This window comes from Photinus pyralis, unplaced genomic scaffold (assembly GCF_008802855.1).
Source record: "Photinus pyralis isolate 1611_PpyrPB1 unplaced genomic scaffold, Ppyr1.3 Ppyr1.4_unclustered_Scaffold7974, whole genome shotgun sequence".
In the NCBI taxonomy this organism is placed as follows: Eukaryota; Metazoa; Arthropoda; class Insecta; order Coleoptera; family Lampyridae; genus Photinus; species Photinus pyralis.
Window position 1 is genome coordinate 1 of NW_022172282.1, and position 15,017 is coordinate 15,017.

Here is a 15,017-nt window from a genome sequence, read left to right on the forward strand (position 1 = left end):
CGCACGAGGTCGAAGAGCTCGTGGAGCTGCTAATTAACAAATTTTCAAAACAAACGTGCGACAATTTGAATTTGTTTCTTGCGTTGGGAGAGTTTTTTGTCGTCATCTAGCGATAGCGAAGATGATGAACTAGCCATAACTTCTATTTTACAAAAAGTTGAACTTACTCATTAAACTGAACGCCAAAAATTGGCCCTTTACAGGAATTTCAAATTTATATTTGATATTGATATTCGTTTATCATAAATAATACTGAAATCGTTTGTCATTTTTTAGAATAGAGATTTGTCGATTACCTAAATCTAAAATGAGGTTATGGACAAATGAAAACAAATATTTACGAATATTTATGTTCCATTGAGAGCAATTTTCACATGGATTTCTTCAGTTTCTCGTGCAACACTCGTGCAGTAGGTACGAGTTTTGCCAATCGAAAACGCTTTTAATGTTGTCTTTGATTCAGTAGACACTGCTCCACTGCAACGCTCCAATTTAATTTGTCGATCACCAACAACAGTTTATGACGCGTTTGTTGCCTATTTTAGAGCACCCAAGTCATAGATTTATAAATTCTTTGAGCTAAAGGGCGCACGTTACATGAGTGGTACAATTAGTTATGCGAGTATAAAATCAAAATTCAACAAATTGACATGAAAATGGGAAAGAAAAGAAGTTCATCTAATCTAAATGCATTCATAAATAAACTTCGTATACGTACAAATTGTGGGGTAATTCAGATTTTTCTAATAATCAACAGGTCTAATAACGATTATTGTCTATAATTCATTAACTAAATATAAACTCATAAGCTGTATTCACATTCTAGGAGATTTAGCAGTAACATGAATTTAACATTTTCATGCATTCGGTTTGTTCCGAGACTTCTTGCGGTCCAGAAGATCGATGCGCAGAGATGAGCGCAACGATGTATATAATTGGGACGCGTTACGCAGTTTAATTCGAAAGAAAAAAAAATAATGATTGAAAAATAAACATAAATATAGGAATACAAAAAACACGCCCGGAAAATGTCAAGGGTTCACAAGTCAATACCCCGAAAAACTGTATTTCACGCTTCAATTGTTTTAGGGATGCCTATTTATTCCCTCTAATTTGAAGTGAAAGAAGCTTTTGGGTCCTTATGAGCGATCATTATTCTTATTCCCCAAGTGGCTCGATTGTGTTATTGCAGTCGGTGGTTATATGAATCTAGGATTCAGAATAGCTAATGCATAAACCCCAATAAAGCAACAATTGATTCTTGGAGGAGTTATACTAACAATTTTAAGAATCGTGACCTATATATTAAAAAATCGTCCTGGCGCCGACCTAACACATTCATCGGCAAAAGAGCAGCAGATTGGGGTGTGGGAGGTGTTAGAAATGCAAATCTCACCTTCGCAGATGAAGCCTTGCTGGATAAGGCCCCATAGCATGTCACCGCAGTGGTGGCAGTACGTGGGCTTGTGGAAGGTCTTCTTACCGAAGCTGTGCCCGTGAGCGGCGGTCGGATCGGTCGGACCCGCCACCGACGCCATGACTCCGACCTACCCGTTCACGCCAGATTTTCACCGTGAAATAACACTAGGCACACACATATTACATGTCTATGTGATCTCGAAACCGTACGCGAACATTTTGCGGCCGTGGGGTATCTCTGCGAGTCAGAGTTACATGCCTAAGGCACATTTCTCGAGACCCTCTCACATACACAGCTGACCATTACTGCCAATATTTGTATGCGCATTCGCGAGACGTCTAGACGCGTCGAGATGCTCACTGCTGCGTCGCGGCGCTGTTATGATCGGCCCACCCATCTAAAATTGGCGACGCGTACGACATCTAACCGTTTTATTTCAGACGATAGCGGTTCATTATGTAACGGAATTTTCCGCACTTTTTCCCAAAAAAATGGAATATGGTTTGATATCCGACTTTACAACAGCGTGAACGTCTTTTCAGACATATTTGAACCCCCTAAAATGTACGCCAAATTCCATTAAATTCGATGGAATTATCTCCAGATTTTGTTGCAGGATTTGGAGGTGACGAACAGTTTGAGTACCCTATCGCACCCTACCACTATGACATTTCTTTAATTTCTCATACAAACTTTCGCCGCTTTTATAAACCATATGAAATGTAAATGCAGCTCGAGACCAAGGTATAAAAGTGCTTTCCACATGGAAAAACTCACCCTGCTCTGTGTATTATTGCGGTACGTATCTAGCAATTTTTACTGGTCAACACTGCGCGGAGGAACATATTTTGCAAAAAGGATATCGGCGAAAAAACTACGTAGTTTAAAACGAGGTGTAAAATGCGCACTTAGTATTCCACGCAACGAAATTTTTTACTACTTATTTCAGTAAACATTTACAAAGGGCAAATTAAATTGATCGGTTTCCGATTATGCATTCATTTCCAACAAAAACTTTTGTTTTGTTTTGCTTACCTGGTGAGATTAATAATACTGTAGGTGATGTTTCCGCGAGAGCTATATCACTTGTCACGACCATAAAATATCGTAGATACATAATTTGACAACACCAGTTGGCTAACAAGCGGACCCAAACTGTAGAAGAAGATAGAAAAAAACTGAAAAATCATCACGTTCGTAAACCACGCTCGGGGATGGCGCCAAAATGTCGCCAACCCCACATCATGTAACCCCGCTCAGTAAAGTTGTTAATTACACAGCTTGGTAGGTAGTCTAGCGTTGGGCAACAAAATCGATTAATCGATTATAATCAAACGATAATCGATAATCGGGTTTGATTATTCTATTAAATTAATCGATTAATCGATTATTTGATTAATCGATTGTTTGATTAATCGATTATTTGATTAATCGGTTATTTGATTAATCGATTGTTTGATTAATCAATTATTAAGTAAATTTTAATTTATTATTATTAGCTGGATCATCAGTTTACGCAAAATGGAGCACTCACAGCTCACAAGTATTATTTTATTTTATAGCAGATGTTAAAACGTCACTTTAAGCAGCTAAAATGAATTAAGATTGTAGGTATCATCAAAACTAAAGCACACCTCATCTGAGAGTAAGCTGCCTAATCATTTATTTTTATTTATTTATTTTTATTTTTGACCTTCATTTTCAAATGGGCAGGGTTTCAGCCAAGGCTGTTCTACCAACCAACCCACTATGCATTTGCAAATATCCATGCCCGAACCCGGATTCGAACCAGGGACACTTTGTTGATTATTGATTAATCGATCTGCCTAATAATGAACGATTTGATGAAAAGAGTAATGGAATTATTTTTTATTTTTATTATTAAATAATTAACGTATTAATGCATACAAACAGATATTTATCACTCCTTGTATGTGACAATCGACTTTTGATTAAACGATTAGGTGATTAATCGATTATTTGATTAATCGATGATTTGATTAATCGATTATTTGAGTAAACGATTATTTGATTATTTGATTAATCGATTATTTGATTAATCGATTATTTGATTAATCGATTATTTGATTAATCGATTAATCAGTGTAATCGATTATTTTTCATAATCGATTATCGATTATTCAAATCCGTAATCGCCCAGCCCTAGTAGGTACACGTACCCGGTACACTCCTCGCCTTTCTACAAGCGATCTTTTACGTCCCCTCGGTTGCTGATAGTCGGCTAAAGTGAAATTCAGTCCAATTCTGTAACTTAAAATAACCTTAACAACTTGCTAATAGTGAAGGTAATTGCTAGATGAGCAATATTTGTTAAAAGTTTTTCTAGTGATATTTGTATTGCCACATGCCCATAGTATTGTTAGGTTAGCTCTCAAATTGTTCTCTGTTTATGTTTATGATAGATTGAAGAGGTTATATTATTTTTGTTATCCACGCGTGTTTTACGATAGTAGCATTATTCGGCTGTAAATCACTTTTAATTCGATAAAAATGTCTAGTTGTGTGAACCATACACACTCAATTTTGTTTTGGTTAGTTAATACCAACCATGCTTTATCAGCAGTGTTGTGATGTATCTAGATATAGTATCTAGATACTTTAGATATTTGAAAAGTATCTAGATATTAAGATCTTTTTCAAAATTTGTATCTGTATCTACAATTCAGATACTTTTTTTTGTATCTAAGATTTTAGGTACATTTTCTATTTTCTTTATTGTCCAATTCCAATTCAAGTACTTGTCCAAAAATCAAAGTCGCACAAATTAGAAATTTTATTTGTATATAATATCATGAAAATAACTCATGTTGCGCATCAAAAACTGCAGCAACTAAATTCTGCATAAAATTGCATAAGTGTGAATGTCACATTATTAGGAGAGAAAGAAGCCGCCTCAAATCAGAAATTGCTTGATACACCCCTGTATTGTTGAGTTATTTCGCATTCTCTAGTAGACTGTATTCTTTGGTAAAAATTTTAAGGTTATGTTCGTAAGATTTAGAAGATATATTAAAAATTTACCAAGAAAATGATTCGACACATTTCACGAATCTCATCACAATTTAGCAAACCATTTACAGTAATTATTGAAGGTAATATAGGCAGTGGAAAGAGTACATTCCTGCAACACTTTGAAAACCATAAGGATGTTTGTGTATTATCGGAACCAGTAGAAATGTGGCGCAATTGTGCAGGTCACAATTTGCTTGCAAATCACTACGAAAATCCAGTTAAATGGTCGTTCACGTTCCAATCGTACATTCAACTTACAATGCTGCAGCGTCATACTTTTGTAACCAGTAAACCAATTAAATTGCTAGAACGTTCCATTTTTAGTGCACGATACTGCTTTATTGAACAATTATTTAGACGTGGAACGCTCGAAGCACCATCTGTTTCTGTGCTTAATGAGTGGTTCAAATATGTAATAACCAAATTTGACGTATCTGTTGATCTGATTGTGTATTTGCGTACATCGCCGGAAGTAGTTTATGAACGTGTTTTAACAAGAAATCGAAAAGAAGAACAATCTGTATCGTTACAATATTTAAAAGACTTACATGACTTGCATGAGAACTGGCTATTTCACAAGACTGCTTTTTCTCGTCCCGCACATGTCTTGACCCTGAATGCAGACTTGGGTCGATTGGCAATACGGGAAGAATATCAAAAATGTGAAGACCACTTGCTTAGTGTTACTGGTTAAAGATTTGCATTTATATATTAAATCTTAATGTCATATGTACAAGTTATTTATTTGAAAATTGGAAGAATATAAGTGCCACAGTCAGTAGACAATCACTCTTTCCTCTTAAGTCATATGAGTACTTTTCAGTACATCAGTTACCGTCTAGACTCACAGTTTCTTAGTATAACAGTACCAGGATAATTGATCTTTTCATAAAGGAAAGTTTCACATCAAAAAGCAATTCTCTAAGGTATTTAACATGTTATACCATGCTTACAAAAATGTCACCTTGTTGCAGGAGGTAGGTATCACAAAAAACATGTAGGAAGTCAGTTTTTAATGGTGATTAAACTAATAGGGACCAAACATACTAATTACAAAATCATCAGTCTGTAAAAAAAATCAGCTTCGTTCATCCAACCCAACCATGATACCTATAATAACCCAACTGTAACCTATATATCTGTAGAAAGTTCGTGAAAAACCGACGAATTGTTTTTTACGGAGTTATCAAATGTTCGCGATTTTTTAAAATAGTTTTTTAAGAGCTAGGTATTATCGACGTTTTCGTTAGGTGTATAACTTATTTTCTCGAAAAATTACCTTTTAGAATTTGTACCGCAAGTTGTACTCGCAGCGTCTTAAGTCATATGACCTGAGGCGGCAGATGGTCGATTTTAGCATCCTCGCGATAGGGCAAAATGGATTGGTTAACATTTATTGATCATTCTCGTTCAGTGGATTTCGAGCTAGCTCCGCTCCTCTTATCATGTGGATCCAGCCTAAGGGTAGATAAAGTGAAACAGACGAGTGTAAATTCTAATGACATCTGTCATTCTTATTTCAAATGCACGATATAAAATGACGTTGAGAACTATGACAATTCTGTTTCTATGGAAACGATCGCGACAGTAGAACCTTAGCGTAAGCTTGCTATTTTTGGCGTCTCTAAACTAAATTCAGAATTGTCAGAAGCGTGAATGGTGGATGCACAAAAATGTCACGTTTTTGAATGTGCAATCATTTTGTATGACGCTCAGATTTCTGTTGACGACAGAAATTTTGTGCGCGCATACAAAAAGTTTCAACGTGTGGATGCAAATTGTGCGTCGCACATCAGTAGCGGCGTAAGTGATCAGGTAAGCTGCCGCGTTTTTATTCGTTAGGTATTATATTATACAGGGTGTGTTAGTAAATTCGATGTAGGTTTGATTGAGGATGCAAATACAAGCATTTTGACATGAGGAACCCATGTCCGGAAACGCAATCATTCAGCGCTACGCGTCCTTAAAGTTGCGCGCTTTTGCGCCTGAGATTTAGCGCCCCTGGATTTTTTCGTAAATCGTATGGGGTCACATGAAAAACAAGGTAAACGAAACAATCTGCCCGCACCCTCCGGACCATTCCAGGAGTTTTCGAAAAAATGAGACAGTCCATCGCTCGTCGCTACTCCGCTGCACAGCGTGCATTCATGTGGGGGATGAAATTTTGAGAAATTCTTGTAAGGCCTGCTATTAAATGCTTCATTGTTTCGTTTCTTTGAAAAAATGTCATTGCTGATCATTGCTCGGGTGACCGACGGGTGCACATTGAGTGGGCTACCCCGCACGCGCAACTTTAAGGACGCGTAGCGCTGAATGATTGCGTTTCCGGACATGGGTTCCTCATGTCAAAATGCTTGTATTTGCACCCTCAATCACACCTCAAAATATCTACATCGAATTCACTAACACCAGTAGGTATATTAATTTGACTTTTGAGTTTGCTTATGTCCTTTGTTTTATAAATGTCTGATTGTAGAATACTGTCCCGCGAATTCCTGCGGGAATTTATTGAATTATTTTGTAGTAGTGCACGTGCACGAACGCATAAAAAATCGTCCGTCTGTAGTAGCCCATTATAATTACAGAATTTCAAAATTTAAAATTCCATTATAATTACAAGAAACCCGATCGTGGATGCTGAAATGTAACTCAGGATTTCCTAATTCATGTAAGTATTCCAATCGTCTTGCAACCGGCCGTAAGATTCATAAACTCACAGAGTTTAAACCTTATACTTGCTCAGTCTTATAAAAAGAGGGCTCACAACCGCCTTGAATAAAAGCCTCATCTTGCTACCCTGATTCTTTGACATTTGCCGTTATTTACATATACCCGGCACACGTACGACATCTCCTCACTAGCAGTTGCAGAAGAAAATGAAGGGGGTCCCAAACGCAAAAGGGAATTAAGTTATGAAGGCACAGAATGAAGAGTACTTACTCATTTTTCCTTACTCTGTGATGAAGGTAATTTAAGACTCCAATTGGAAGTTGATGGTCAGGGTTGTTAAGAAGCAAGATGATATAATGTAAATTATATCAGTTTCTCTCTACCAATTTGTTTTTTTCTTACATATCCACATTTGCTTTTTATGAGTTTCACACTTTCATTACATATACTGCAATCAAAGGTTTCTCATAAAAATAGGTCATTTCTATTAATTCCCCCAATCCTAAAAAAACTGTTATACCCGAAAACAAAACTTACCAAACAAAAGCAATTGACAAAATTGGATTCGAATAACTTTTAGCTTTTATTATTTTACATTTATCACACAATACATCAACATATAACAGCCTTATTAAGAATCGTCGAAGGTCATTCTACCTACGCCATGATTTTTTATGTACCTGCGGTACTGCTTGTACCTGGAATTTTCTGCCAACTGTTTTTTCATAGTTTCTTCTTTCTCTTTTTGCCACACTTTATAATTTTGCTTAATCCACAGTTGATTTTTTAGATACTCGGCTTTTTCGTGATCTTCGATCGAATCAAACTGATGCTGCCCCATGTTCATGTACTTTCGTATAATGTAAAGCTTCTCGTCTTCGGTGTAAGGTTTCCTAAGAATGGAATGGTTCCACACCCACGACAAGTACCAATAAATGTACTTTACCAACGTGTACGGTGATAAAATTAATTGTATCCAAAGGATATCGAAAAACGTAGGTTTTGCATATGCCCCTTTTATATCCATTTTCTCTTCAATAACCATTCGTATGATCGATTCTTGTTCTTCTTTCTGTTCCGACTTACTTTTTCCACGTTTTTTATGACCTGCATCTGTTCCTAGAAATCCTTGTTGTTGGGCAATTTCCAATGCTCGATTTCTATACTTGGGTACTGTCATGAAATATTTAATGGCAGTTTCATATCGTTGCCACGCGCTGTAGTACTGTATAATCGAAATGATGGATATTGTAACAAAAATTACAATTCGTACATCTACCTTTGGCGCTACACGTCTTCTATAGTATCGATAATAGTGAGCATAATATTCATCCGGATTGTCTAACATATAATCATAATCAGTTCTTGACTCTTCATCTTTTAAAATTTCGTAAGCATTAGCGACTATTTTAAATTTTTCTTCCGCTTCTGCTTTGGCTTTGAGATCTCGATGCAAATCTGGATGGTATTTCTTTGCTAGCTGTCGATAACTTCTCGCAATTTCATTCTTGCTGGATGCCCTTGTAACACCAAGTACGTCATAGCAATTTTCTTTTCCACAATACAAGCCTTCCAGCAACTGGGCTTGTGATAAGTGGGATATCGCGACGACACTGATTAATAATATGTAAATTCGATCGAGCATTCTTGACTGCAGAATTAGTTCGTATGTTCATTCATGCCATTCATAATAACGGCATTACAAAATCACCGCTGCTATGTAAAGCCACGTTTAAATTTCTTCATGATTGCAAATACGTACCAGTCTAGAAAAAAGTGACAAAGGTTAAGGTGAATGGCAATCATCGAATACATACAGGGTTAGTCAGTTTAACATAGCAAGTGGCGCGATTCGGCCATTTTTGGTAGCCATTTTAGTATACTGTGGCTCATAGAGTAGTGTTTTTCTTAAAACTGTTATTCGTATGTTTTTTCACTATATTAGCGTCATAGTGTAAGAATAGTCTTACACTATGCTAAAATGTCTCAATAAAGCGCTGTTAGCATTCAGGTTGTTTGCTTGTTTTGTAGAATTGATTATTTTATTTTTGCATGGCAGATAATACATTATACTATGCGATCAACAATCAGTTCCTGTCGAGTCACCTTTGGAATTTTTGTTTACATGGGAAATCGTATTCAACTTGAACTTCCAAAGGCAACTCGACAGCAACTCATTTTTGATCGCCCGTTATACAGTGTGTAAAGCGATGGGGTATACAAGAGGGAATTTTTTTTAAATATTGATTTATGAAAAAAATTTATTCTTCATGATATTTTTTGCTTGCTTTGAAAGTGACAATAACTTTTCGATAATCTAAAATTCATTTATAGAAATCTGGAAAAATAATAAAATTAATTTTTTTAATTGAAAGTTATCATTCTACATTATAATCAAGATAGCGTATTGCTATCAAACCACAAACAATCGAAACGTTATTTATTGGTACTTTCAAACCAAACAAAAAATATCATGAAGAATAAATTTTTTTCATAAATCAATTACACACTGTATATACCAAGATAGAGAAGTCTAGTATTATTGCAATAATGTTTTTTTACTACTGATGCGTCTGATGATTATTAACCTTTTTTCCACTTATAAAGTAAGTTTTCTCGGCAGTCGTTCAAAGTGAGTTAATAATGTGGTCATTATTAACTAGTAGTCAAATGACAATGAGAACTGTCATGCACATTAATTTAATTTGCAACCGTCAAAATTTTACCGCGGTTAAAAATGTGTCAAAATTTTCACGGTTCTGATTGTATTAGTTTCAAATATCAAATCCATACTAAGTATATAGCTGTTGCTTATGATACGAAACTGTCACTCCGAACAAGTCTAGCTAATGTGCTAATTTCGAATGCACTTATGACTTATCTCTTGATGCGATGTCCAGTTTTGGTGCAAATTCTTTCGCAAATCTTGAAACCGCTGTGAATATTAATTCAGGAAATAAACATGCCGAATATCCCGAGTGCTTAAAAATAGCCTGATTAAATTTTGTCGTTTTTCGCCAAATTGTTTTGCTAAGAAGATGTACTTCTCGTTAATTTTCCACCCAAAAATTTTGTTACGTGGCAAGTTGACTCGACGTACTTCTAAGCAAACCATTTGACGAAAACGTCAAAATTTAATCGGCTGTTTTTATGCACTTGGGATATTACTGTTGATTAGGTATACCAATTAATAAGATGATTACTCATTCCACCATTAAATCTTCGTCGACAAGCATTTGAGCAGATCTTCTTGTTTAAATTATTAAATGGAGAAGTTCATGCTAGTGAACTACTACACAGTCTAAATTTTGTGGCACCCATCAAAAGAACTACCAGCAAGAAATTATTTTACATTAATAATATGCATAGAACTAATTACGCCATGTTTACACCAGTTGATAAGATTTGCTCAGATGCAAACGGACTTAATATTAACATGTTTAGTGTACCATTTTCGAAGTTCCGGAGAGAACTGGAACATAAATTGTAGGTATGGTTAAGTTATTTGTAATTTTTATAATGGATACTGTCCATCAAAAAAATATATATATATATATGGTCGGTGTTTCTTGTGAGAACTCAGGTCTAGCCTGGTTAACTAATCGCACGGATTAAAATCAAGTAACGATTAGTGTCTGTGTCTGTGTCTGCTGAAGTTATGTAGGGTTCTAAAGAAAAATAAAAATTAAAAAATAAAATAAATATTCGCACACTCACATTGGAAATCTAGGGATAGTATGTAATTCATACTTACCAACATAGCTATTAATGGCCACAATAGTCAACGCTATCAGGAAAGAAGAAAACAAAACAAAAATATTATTACCTATAATAATTCCTGTACTTTTATTAAATGGAGTTTATTGTGTAAGTGTTTCTTTGGCTTTGCGTTTGGGTTGTATACGAGTGGGTTGTGATAACGTGGTGTGTTTATGTGAAGAAGGAGTTTTGTGTTTTATTATTTATTATTATTATTATTATTATTATTATTATTATCAATGATTATACATAATCAATGGTATTCTGTTTTGCACGAGGAGACTTCTTCATTAGGGACATTAGGCCGAAAAAAAGACGTTTAAGCTAAATAAAGTTCAATCCTCCTTACAATGCGCATGCGAAACAAAGAAACGTCAAAGTTGCAAATTGTTGTTAAGTAAAATGGTAGGTAAGGTAATTGTGAAAAATGCAATAAATTGTTTTCATCACAGGCTATTACATATAATGAATAAACATATTCGTAATGTACATTTAAACTCGCAGACTTTGAGGTTGTCGTTTTTCTGACGAAATTTGTAAATAATTGAAGATTTTTTTCCAAGATCTTAGTCTTGACTTAACCAAAGAACATAAAATTTTAGTTCTTATCTTATTTTATTCCCTCTAATTGCACATATGACGAGTCTGGCCGGAGCATTTTTTTTAAATTTATGCTGTGGTCTAACTTGTGCTATATACCGGGTGAATACTTTCAAACCGAACATAGGGAATTAACATGGGAAAACAGTTTTTGGCAGCTTGTTGCTCCCTAAATTAACTTAGAGGGTTCATAATGGCACCACTGGAAAGCAGAAGAAGATTTTTTTCTCATCTAACTAAATGCGAATTAGTTTAGTTTTATTTGTATTTTCTCATTATTTTATCAAAAATTCGCAAAATAAAATGAAGACAGAAAATCATGTAGCCATGACCCGTGGATTGAAGCATTCGAAATTGCCAAATTGAAAAACTATCTGTCGAATTGTCGATATTGACGGAATAGAGGTTTGATTAAATTACACGGAAAATAAATCTCGCACTCTGCGATAACTATTACCGCCGTAAACGTTTTTTAAAATAAACATTTTTCCTCATTGGAATACATCGTAAGTTTTGTAGTAAGTACAAATTAAAATTAGGTATTGACAGTTATCGTACCTTGTTTTCATGACTACCGTGATTTTTTAAACCAAGTACACATTTTGACTACCTAATTTCACAATAGTATATTGAAAGACAAGTGTTACAATGCGACCTATTGTAATACGACTATCTTGTGGCACGACTGGCGACGCGAAGCGTAGCCACGAGTGTCCGCAAGATAGGAGTATTACAATAAAGCATTGTAACACGCGTTTTTCATACTATTTTTTCTATTTCGGTGCCTTAATTTAATTAAAAAAATCATTATCAGAAACTATAGGGAACATTAGAACTAACATGTTTTATGTTGGGAACACTTTTTATGTCGTTAAGTTTTAGGTTGGCAGCGTAGTAAGACCATATATATACAGTGAATTTTTTTTAAATGCGAACATAGGAGTTTGCATGCAATGTAATTTCCCTATGTTCGATTTTAAAAAAAACACATCAATCTATTGAGTAGTTCAAATGAGTAGTAGATACAATTGACAGCTGTCACATTTTTTAAAATACCGCCGTCCAATTTAATTACGAAATCGGTTAGGTTATTGCTTAGAATGTCAAGGAGGACACTTCGAACATTTATTGTAATTGTTTTCGTTATTTATTTTCTTAATTTATGTATTGAATAGATCAAATTAGTAGAATATCAGGTGCACATGACCTACAAATAATTGAAGGTTGGTTCACAATGAATTGTGATGTCAGCGCGTGCCATGTGAAGTCAAGTTATCGTAAGTTTAAAAAAAATGTATCCTAAAGTTGCTATGGCCTCACATGGCTTATTTAAAAAAATCTGACCGAGTGCTCTTCATCATAAAGATTATGAGTTGAGTTGCTGTTCATAGTCACACAAGTTGCGCGTTTTGGGAATGTGAACCGCGCACACCTCATAGATTGATGTGTTTTTTTTTAAATCGAACATAGGGAAATTACATTGCATGCAAACTCCTATGCTCGCATTTAAAAAAAATTCACTGTATAAGCATATATATAAGAGAAGTATATGGATAAACGAGTGGACACGCCTATCGCCAACGTTAGTGGATGGAAATATACTTCTGTCATTAGTTGGGAACTAGGCGCTAATGCGCTTGCCTGTTATTATGTAGTGTTATTCATACATATTGTCTTATGTATGGTGTTATTTACCAAGCATTTACTCCAGTTTGACATAACGGATTGAGGTTAAATTGTTTGTTTTGTTTATGAGTTATTGAACTTTTGTTTAATTTTAATAGTAAAGAAGCTTTTCGTAGTTATATAAATCAGTATACGTAAGTGATACACAATAATTGTAAAGGAATACCTAATGTTTGGCAATTTTAGTGTGTTCATTACTTAGAAATAAAGAAATGCAGGTACTTGTAGGAAAGTGGATTCTTCGGTTTCATGGCACACGTAAGTTACAATGCAATTATCTGCAATCAATTCATTTATGTCATACTTGTTATTAGATTTCCAAGTGAAAAAAGCAACAAGAATCGGTGACTGCAAGCATGTGAACTATCGGAATTCGATGATGTAAAAACAAGGTTGTGTTCTCGTCATTTTAACCGCTATGACTGCATTGATTTGGATGCACGCAAGCATGATGGGGGCACGAAGTTATATGGGGGTCACTTAACACCTAAAAGATTTCCAACTCGACAATGTTAATTTTATTTTAAAATCAGTAAATGTCTTTAATTTAATGGTGTTTCTTTGAACATTGGTAATGTATCACTTTATATTATAGCTGATGCGAACTTATCCAATTTCATGTTATATTCAAGATATAATCCCTATAGGTATATTATTTCAAATTGCAATTTAAGTTTCTAAATCGTTACAAAGTTTGCCTTCGAAGTTGAAGGGTGTAACCGTAAACAAACTCCGCTGAGGAAGCTCGAAAGTTCTCCGTGAAAATGCTACAGTTTCCAAGCAGAACGATACGGAGTACCTTGAACCAGAACGCACTGGGTGGCATGTGAGCGCTGATTTGAGTTGGCAGTGAAATCATTCAAGTAGGCCATTGACTGCAGGTCCCGAATCCTTGTGTGCCGAAAACAATGTCGAGGGCACAAAAAAGGGAAGATTCAAATTGTCGTCGCTGATCGGTGAAGATGCTAGTAGGGGAATCGAAGCGATATAGTCAACAGGTAAGAAACGCTTCGGCGGCGATTGGTCTTGGGAGGGTGGGCCTCGGCCAGCTAGTATACTTATCTAAAGACATCACAGGATCAGACAATAGTGATAGGAGTCGGCAGGTGGAATGGGGCCAATGTGGTGAATATGAACCTGCATGAAGCGAATAGAAGTCTGGGTGAAGTTTCCGAATGGTGCGTGGTTGTGTTTACATATGGTAATTGCACACAATAATGGTTTAATAAAATTTTAACCCTATTTTCGAGTTATAGGTTATGAAATTTGAAATTGGCGCTACTTAAAAGTAGGCGGAGAGAAGTAAATATTTACTTGGGGAGTTTGCGCATAAATACAGAGTTGAGGACTAAGGAATAGGGCAGCTCTCTTTTATGGCGAACAATTTGCACATTGCAATCATAGGCGGTTATCCATATACTTCTCTTATATATATGCAAACGTGCCTCGTTTGCGTTTCCATCAAAAAATTCCGGCCCTCGAGTCACGCCGTTCTAAGTAATGAACACACCTAAAATTGCCAACATTAGGTATTTCTTTACAATTATTGTGGATATTACACTATTACTGATTTATATAAATACGAAATGGCTTCTTTACTTATTAAAAATTAAACAAAAGTTAACAATAAAATCATAAACAAAACAACAATGGTAACCTCAATCCGTTAGTCAAACTGGAGTAAATGCTTGGTAAATAATAAAATAAACCCCACCTAAAAAAACAAAAATAAAAAACAGGCAATGCGCATTAGCGCCTAGTTCCCAACTAATGACAGAAGACTATTTCATCCACTGAACGTGGCGATAGGCGTGTCCACTCGTTTATTCCATAGTACTTCTCTTTAACA

General features: G+C 35.4%; 2 protein-coding genes across 2 annotated transcripts; one reads left to right on the forward strand and one right to left on the reverse strand.

Annotated features, from left to right (window-relative positions):
- The first annotated feature begins 4,405 nt into the window (after positions 1 to 4,405).
- Positions 4,406 to 5,239, forward strand: LOC116182896 (deoxynucleoside kinase-like). Its single transcript, XM_031503454.1, has one exon. The coding sequence runs from the start codon at positions 4,470 to 4,472 to the stop codon at positions 5,145 to 5,147; it is 678 nt and encodes a 225-aa protein (XP_031359314.1). The 5' UTR covers positions 4,406 to 4,469; the 3' UTR covers positions 5,148 to 5,239.
- Positions 5,240 to 7,682: 2,443 nt separating this feature from the next.
- Positions 7,683 to 8,925, reverse strand: LOC116182894 (dnaJ homolog subfamily C member 25 homolog). The gene has a single exon (XM_031503453.1). The coding sequence runs from the start codon at positions 8,766 to 8,768 to the stop codon at positions 7,755 to 7,757; it is 1,014 nt and encodes a 337-aa protein (XP_031359313.1). The 5' UTR covers positions 8,769 to 8,925; the 3' UTR covers positions 7,683 to 7,754.
- Between the last annotated feature and the right edge of the window lie 6,092 nt (positions 8,926 to 15,017).

What these genes read in the sequence shown, in the direction of transcription:
- LOC116182896 (XM_031503454.1), top strand. Translation starts at nt 4,470, where the DNA reads ATGATTCGACACATTTCACGAATCTCATCACAATTTAGCAAACCATTT.
- LOC116182894 (XM_031503453.1), bottom strand. Translation starts at nt 8,768, where the DNA reads ATGCTCGATCGAATTTACATATTATTAATCAGTGTCGTCGCGATATCC.